This window comes from Onychostruthus taczanowskii, unplaced genomic scaffold (assembly GCF_017590055.1).
Source record: "Onychostruthus taczanowskii isolate IOZ18803 unplaced genomic scaffold, ASM1759005v1 scaffold236, whole genome shotgun sequence".
NCBI lineage: Eukaryota > Metazoa > Chordata > Aves > Passeriformes > Passeridae > Onychostruthus > Onychostruthus taczanowskii.
Genome location: NW_024499640.1, coordinates 192,516 through 200,843, shown reverse-complemented (window position 1 = coordinate 200,843; position 8,328 = coordinate 192,516). Strand labels below are relative to the sequence as shown.

At 41.2% G+C, this 8,328-nt stretch overlaps 1 protein-coding gene across 1 annotated transcript in view; it reads right to left on the bottom strand.

Annotated features, from left to right (window-relative positions):
- Positions 1–1,126: 1,126 nt before the first annotated feature.
- Positions 1,127–8,328, bottom strand: part of SUSD4 (sushi domain containing 4) — a 70,085-nt gene continuing 62,883 nt past the window's right edge. Inside the window, exons 6-9 of the mRNA XM_041405592.1 lie at positions 5,397–5,588; positions 4,758–4,902; positions 3,142–3,524; positions 1,127–1,954 (exon numbers count right to left, since the gene is read on the bottom strand). Coding sequence (XP_041261526.1) covers positions 1,926–1,954; positions 3,142–3,524; positions 4,758–4,902; positions 5,397–5,588 — 749 coding nt within the window. The 3' untranslated portion in view covers positions 1,127–1,925. The remainder of the gene's footprint in view (positions 1,955–3,141; positions 3,525–4,757; positions 4,903–5,396; positions 5,589–8,328) is intronic.

Sequence of the window (8,328 nt, the reverse complement as noted above, 5' to 3'; positions counted from 1 at the left end):
GAGAAGAAAAATGGAAATATTGTGTAAGCAAGGATGGAGGATAAAATGGAATATGTCTCATTTTTCAACACCAATCACTGTGTTTTCAAAATCTTACTTCAGGATAACTGACAGAATTACTTCTGCTCGCCACAGAGCTTTTGGTCTGCTTTTGCTTTTTGCTGTCATACAGTTGCTGACAGGATGCTAATAAACTCTTTTCTTGAATGGTTGCAGCACATCTATTATTCCACTAGCCTGGCTCATGAGTGGGACCACTAAATTCTACCACAATACAAATAAATCATTAAACATGAAAAAATAGCAGAGCAGCTTGTAGTGATCCTCTATTTACGGCAATAGAGATATTATTAATTTACTTTGTACATAAAATCAGAACTCAGTTGTATTTTCCCCTTTGGTTTGGATTAGCCTACATGATGGTAATCTCTGTCACTAACACACAGTGAGTTATTCCTTCAAACACTGCCCGTTTAAGGTATTTCATCTGCACAGTACCAAAAATAAGAAAAGAAAATCAGCTTCAATTTCCGTAAGTACATGAAACAGCCAGGAATCTTCCTGACAAAGAACAAATAGCCTGTAAAACCACGGAGTGAACCCCTCATACAGGCTTCAGCACAATGCTCTGGCACAGCCTGCAGAGCAGAGAAAACCCTCAATGAAACCCACATTGCATCTGCAGAAGCTGTGCTCCTGCTGCACCCATTCCGTGTGCTCTGCTTAACCAAAACCACTTTCTCCATTTCCAGCTGGATAATGGATGCAAAGCTGAAAATGCCAAAGGACAGGTGTTCTGCTACCTCCTACCTTCAGGTAGGAGCTGGTGAAAGAAGTGAGGAAGGAAAAAAGGCCAACTACACAATGGTCAGATAAGTTAAAATAACGCAAACTCAGCTTTATTATTTTTTTAAAAAAAGTATTCTACAATAATGGCTCAGAATACTACCACAATGTACAGGGACAAGGCAGTGCTCTGGGCTATGACTGTAGATTACTCTCATATATATATATATATATATATATATATATATTTAAGAGCTTAAGAAAGGTTGAAGCACGGCAGTTTGACATTTCTTAAGCATGTATTTCATAATTTTAACATCTTCTAGATCTCTCGTATTACAGCATGATTTATCAAATGCAATGTAGTCACAGAAGTCTTGCATAAATACAAATATTGATACTTTACTTTGAATATTGTCTATGATATAAATTCTGCCTTACCTTTAAAAAAAAATCTCCAGATCGTTACGTGACCTGGGAGTCTTTCCTTTTCTTTCTCTTTAAGAGTTTTTAAATATATATATATTTATATATATTTGCTATTGTACATCAAAGTATATATGAATCCCATAATTTCTGTTATATTTTCCACAGACATGGTCTGAAGCAAAACACCAACAATTAAATCAAAAACTTCCTGGTTATCATAGGAAAGACAAAGAGGATCTTTCCTCTTTTTTTGTGTGTGTTTCAGTACTGATTTTTTTAAACATGAAAGGATTCTTCATAAACTAGAGGTCCATAGATCATTTAAAGCAGTCTTTATAAGCAAATTTACATATTTTTACATGCTTTTGTGAGGCAGTTAGTATCAAAATCCAATAGCATTTCTTACAGAGCCATATGACTTTCTGCAATGCAGACAAACATTTCACTTCTAAAAAGCCACAGTTCTTTTTCTACATCGGCTCTCATCAAATCCCCAGGATTCATTCATAAAACTGCTGCTGTTCCAAATGCTGATGCTGTTGTCCCCGCTGTGGATTAAGACATACACCCAACCTGGTGACATCATCGTCTGGAAGATTGATAAGTAGGAAAACACCCTCCCCAAATCCACAGAGTCTCCTCTGTCTCCGAATCCTCATGATTCATATCACCCAACAGTGCAATGTGATGAGGACACAACTCAGTGCAGGCTAAGGGTCTTCTTCCATCAAAGGAATCTCTAGGAGAAACAAAGAAATAGCATTGACTGCCGATTGCAATTTCCCTTTTCGCTTTTGCACAGCATAATTGCTACCAATTCCATAAAGCCAGAAATGGACATTGCAAATATCTGAACAAGACATGGGATATTGCCAATTTTAGACCCACTCAGACTCTAACACCTCTATGAAAATTAGATAACTAAAACTACACAGATTTAGTTAGGACCAATAAGTTAGGACCACAAAAACCTAAATGCAAACATCCTTGCTACTACATTAATCACTGAAGCAGCATTCAGAGATGGAAAGGACTTCAACTGGCAGCCCTGTAATTTCTTCCTCTCCTCCTGGGTCTCCTGTTCCCTTTGTGATACCACTAAAACTATCCAAACCCCTCTGAAGCAGAAGACTTCCTCCACCCAGACCTTCATCCACACTGAATTTAGGACACTGGGCTTCAGCTCAGTGACAATGGAGAGTGGGATATGACCCTCTCCCTTGAAATGTCTCCAAGGAAAGCCATCCAGTTTTCTCAGCAGCACCAATCAGAATTCCATGAAATCGTGTCAGTGCATGCTCATGTTTGATTTAAAGGTGGGCAGTAGTACATGGCAAGCTCCCTTCTGGCACATGGACCTGTGGCATGTTCTCCTTATGCTGTGACTTCCATAACCATGGCTTAAGGCTCACATGCCTCAGATGGAAGGAATGTTTTGCTGGATGCACAGACATGATGAGTTTGTTAATAAGGGCTGCTAATTTTGGCCCAGTATGAAAATAAGATTTATTTCCTCTTTCAAGGAGAAAATCCTGTTATTTGCTGTGAAAGCCAGGGTATGTGAGGGAGCTGTGAATGTAGGAGTTGAGGAGCAGATGAACAGACCAGCACAGGCAAGATGAGGCTTGGCTTTGCTGCTGTACACAGGTGTTTGCTGACGTCTCTGTTGATGAGACTGGGGTCTGGACAGGAACCTGCTGGCCTGGCATTCAAATCACATGCACCACAGCTAGCAAGGACATATCACAGACATTAAATTCTATAACCATGGAGTTTTATGATTTAAAAAAAAGTTTCAAATTAAGGTGTAGACAAAACCATGGACAAAGTAGGAGTGAGTCAGCTGGGTGAATTCCTGCTCTGCCACTACAAACAAATGATGCCCCCTGTCCATGGACTCACCTATTGCACCTATGCAAGACTCACCATCTGTGATATTGATTCGGGGACTTGTGGATGCAGCATCCCCGTCAGTGCTGTGGGATATGTCAGTTCGATCTGAGCCAGGAAGTGCTGCCACTTGGCATGTCAGGGATGGGTACAAACTTTGGAACAGTTCAGAGGAACCCAACCTACTGTCACAGGTCTCAAATTCGCTGGGCTGCGTGCCTGGAATCCTGGGACCAGGGTAAGCGGGCGGATTCTGATCTTCTGTCTGCAAAATATGCCCCTGGTCTGTGGCAGCTGAGTATCCAGGTGCCAGGACATTCAAGCCGCTGCTGACAGCTTCATCGTAGGAAGGCAGCATGACAGGAACACCATCCACCACCACAAAGTCAGGGTCACCCATGGAGCCCTCCTGGTTGCCTCTATGTCAAACACAGAAAGGTTATCGCAGAGAGCAGGAGAATGTCAGCAGCACCTCGGAGCAACTGCTGAACTCCAGTAAACACAGTATTTTCTGTGTTTTCATGCCAAATGAAGCTATAGGGACATTAACATTCACAGAAATGTTTGCCAAACTATGCTTGGGTTGACAGGTGGAATCTGTTACAATTGGAAAAAATGAAACTGGTAATGGGAAGAACAGTTTCAAGAATGCAAGGTAAACAGATATGTGGAAGAGATAAGGAGCACCATTTGCTGTGCTGTGCACAGTAGGTGTCATGGATATAAGATCACAGATGTAGTTCATCAGGCATAAGTATCTGAATCCCTGGCAAAATGTATGCTAGAGCACAAAAGTGTTTACAGCCCAAGTAAATGAGTGCTGAGAATACCACTGCTGGATGACAAAGGTTTGGTGGCAAGACTTGTGGCCTCCTTCAGGTCTTGCTTTCAAAGGATGGAGGCTTCCTTAACCAGTATTAAGCTGATTTCTTTTATAAGCAAAACATTTCTATTAACTGGGAAGGTCCATTAAACCCTAAAGTTTCTGCTTAGTAGCCTATTAAACACAGTATAGTCCAGGGAGGAGGTCCTAGGTACCTTTAACACATGAAAACATCTGAAAAGGAGAGGACTAAAAACCATTTTAGTGAGCTAGACAAGTCCAGGCTATAGGCCTTCCTCATGGAGAACACTATGTCAATCAACGACAAATGCTCCCAGCTGCATGATATTTTATGGAAATAAAGGAAGATGCAGGAGATGTTTATGAATCATGATGAAAATAACACTAATGAAGGTAAAGCAAACATTTAATATAAATTTGTCCATAGAGAAAAAATAAATTCTTCCTTAAAACTTACATTACTAAATGTACAGTAGTTACAAAATTAATTTCCCCAGCACCTGAAAACGAGTACTTAAAAATATTGTCAGCTATTTTTACAGGCAGAAGCAGCAGGTCTCAATAGAAGAGTGGTAATTACTCCCAGAGTGAATCTGGCAAACTTTGCCTTTTATCTTGGCTGCATGAAGGACTACTGCAGGTTTTTGGGGGTGGCCTTGCACACTAGTGGTTCAGGGGCTTCTGCTCAGAGCAGAACAAAGTATCTGCAAGGCCCATGAGCTGCTCCATTTCTCCAGCAAGGAGTGCCGAGTGTGAAAACTGAATCAGGGCCCTTAACCTTCAAAACAAGAAAGAAATTGGTACAAACCGTGGAAGGAAATGTGTCTTAAATTTGGTCTGGAACATCCTGGCTAATATAACCAGTAGCAGTACTAGTAAAACACTGGTAGCAGTAAATGCCACTATTTTCCATGTAGTCAGGAGGGTCTCCTTTGTATTTGGCCAGGTTTGTTCTGTAACAGAAAGACAATACAAGAATTGTGCTTGTATATTCCTGTTGTTATTTTATATTCAACACTACTCAGAAATGCACATTTTTTATATGCAACTTGTAAAAACACACATAAACCATGTACCAAAAGCAGTCTTAACATAAAGCTGTCACAGAGGCTGTATCTTGGTTTTTCCCCTTGACTGGTCTTTTATGCATGCAATCATGCCTTAGCTTGCATACATATAAAATATCCAGATGTTAAAAAATACACTTGAAGAGGTAATGATCAAAAATGGTTTAGAATCATTAGAATCTTGGGGATGCATTATATTTAGCCTTTTTGAAAATCTGAGACTCTTGAAAAGGAGTTCAAAAATAGCAGCATCTTAAAATCAATGCTCATCACTTAACCATGAAACAGACAAAGTTCACCAGGTATTGCCAACCTACAAATTTGCTCTGAAATGAGGGGCTGTAAGAAGACAGGGCTGTTAGCATAGGACAGTCCTTTACCTGTTTTGACACAGTACACTTGGTAGGAGGGGAACCACTCTCCATACTGGCAGGTGATGTACTTGTAGTCATTGGTGAGGGTGTAACCCGGGTCACAGTAGAACTCCACCACCGTCCCATGGTTGTAGCGCTCACAAGGCCGCGGGTGGCAGATGTAGTCTCCGTGACTCACCATTGGAGGTAGTGGACAAACTTGGGCAAACAAACAAAGGGAAAAGGAGAAAGACATTGATGCCAGCAACCCACCACTGGGCAGCTTCAGAGTGTCAAAATGCAGCAGGCACACTACAGGCTCCCTCTCGGCTCCCTGCAGTTCTGGGTACATCTCAGTGGCACCAGGCAACTGCCCAGGCAGGCCAGGTGGCCATCCACACCAGTGTAGGGATGCACATGCCAGGGAGGTCACTGAGGTGGGATCTGGAAAGCTTCCAACCTGCTGTGGGAAGAGGAGGGCGAGAGGAAGACAAAAGGGGATGCATTCCCATCAGGTGGCTGCATGGGGATGGAGCAGGGCAGTCAAAATAAGGAGAATCATGCTCTTCATGAAGCATTTATAATTCAGCTGTAACATGCTATTTTTTGTTTCATTAACATAATTAAATGGTGATATGCATTAATTAAATTCCTTTTAAAAATAAGTTTGCCATCAGCAGTGCTGTAAGAGATGCAAAGCACCTAGTGTTGCTTAAGCATGTGCAGTCTGTATCACTGTAATTTTATTAAGTTGAGCTTAAAGTCTACTGGTGGTATTTGTGTTTTGTTATTTCTGAACAGCCTGACTGATCTCAGTGGGACCACTGGTGGAGTGAGGTCTTAAATAGAGTAGAGGCTGAGTCTGTGTTAATTAAGTAGACTGGTTTACTTAGGGTTAGGTAAATAAGAGAGAATTGCAATATAAACATGTGAGACTTTTCCTGTAGGCCCTGGAATGATAGCCCAGGCAGATGAACTCCAGGGAGAACTGAGGAAGCACTCTGGAAAAGGGCAGTGGGGAAAGCAGCTCACAAGCAGTATTTTTACAAGACAGGAAACTTTTCCACATGTTTTCCTAGTGTTGGTTGATTACTGCTCTCTTAAGTGCTTCTAGCACAAGGCAAAAAAATCCTACAAAGTGTAATGATATTTCAAATGACTGCATACTGACCCAAAAGAGCTTCAGTTACTGGACGACTACTTTCATTCCCCTTCAGAGGCAGTTCCTGGCTGACTCAGTGCCCCATCTACAGGCCCTTCCCTTCACTTCATGCCTCTTCCATGCAGGCAAGACCTGCTGCATTGATTTAAATAATGAAAATGACATCTCTTGGAAGAACAATCTTTCCAGAAATTACAATTCAGCTGCTTCTCCCTGTGAATCTTGTTACATGAATAATGCATTTAATAAAAAAAATACACAACATATTAAATGAATCTTCGAGAGAGGCTGATTACAATGTGCAGTAATGTCTATTCCCCATCCTCTGGAGACATGGTTTTGTTTGCATTTTCACTGGCAAGGCTTAATGATAACTTGAAATCAGAGTAAGTAATTCACATAAAAATTCACATCCTCAGTGATCTGCACACTTTCCAAAGTCTCTCGGCCTACAAGAAAAAGGAATACTTTACTGGAAAGTCAACTCAAGATTGAAAACAATTTTCTTAAGATTAGGGTGAGGTTGTCAGACTGAAATAGCAGGAAAGCACCTATTAATAATTCTTGTATATAAAAAGAAAATGATCAGTGAAAGCCATGATCCTGGCCTACCATAAGGAAACCTGGTATATTTTTATTACCTATGCTCAGAGCATGAGAACAAAGGAAGAGAACAATTTAAACTCCTCTGCAACTGAATTTTGCCAAGCTCTGGCAGTGTGCAAGAGATGTGTAGATGCCCACAACCTTTCTAGCAATGAGCAAGTAGAGCACACCTTATCACAAAGAGCAACACTCAGAAAAACTAATTTTCCCCTCCAGCAATGTAGCTGCTACATCATTCCTAACCTCTTAATATCATTGAGAGCCAAAGCAGCCTGCTAAATAGAAAAATCCCTCAAAGCTGGCATCCTAGCAATGTGGGCCAGCTCAGGAATGACATATTTCCAGGCAGATTTAAAGCTACACACTGTGGGGACAACCCAGATATGGAGCTGTCAGTTTGTTTACAAACGGAGGTGTATTTTATAACACCCAAAAATGAGAGTATCACTCTTTGTGTAGGACATGTCCCCAGTACTAAAAAGGGTGCTACTCCTTCCAGAGACACATCCATATTTCAAGGGAAATGCTTGTGTATTGGTGCTGCCTGGAAATTCCTGCAAACAATTTTTTATTGCCCTGCCAAGTATTAGTCATGAATTAGTGGAGGTTTACAGAGTCAGACCTGCCAACAGCTCCTGCATGAAACACTGGGAACCAACAGATGCAATGGAACAGGTCTGAAACAGAGAGCTTTTAGCTCAGCTGAAACAGTGCTTCATTCTTATGTCAGCTGGACTGCAGGAGTCAGGGATTCTGACTCACTTGGAGTGTCACTCACCACCTCTCATGAACTTTATGTTCAACCAGTTTCAGGATCCCTTTAATACTTCCATGGGCAAACTGGCCCCCATGTACAGTCTGTAGCACTCAGGTTCAATGCCTCTTTTCACAAATCAAGTAAAAGCTACATTGTGGTAATCACATATCCTCTGAACAGAGAGAGACATAGCTCTCCCAGGACTTTCCTGGAAGCTGTGAGAAAGCTCAGAGAAAGAATTACAACAATTATTATCTCAATCTCTGCACCTGGCAGGCAATCTCTGTTTGTCAAAGATCTGTACATGAAGGAGTTGTCCCTTCTTGACCAATAGGTGAAAGAAGATTCCTAAAGGCCAGTCAGGTCCACTATTGTTTCTATAACAACTGTGAATTTCTAATAATAAAGTGCTTTTCATACCTTCTGATGATAGA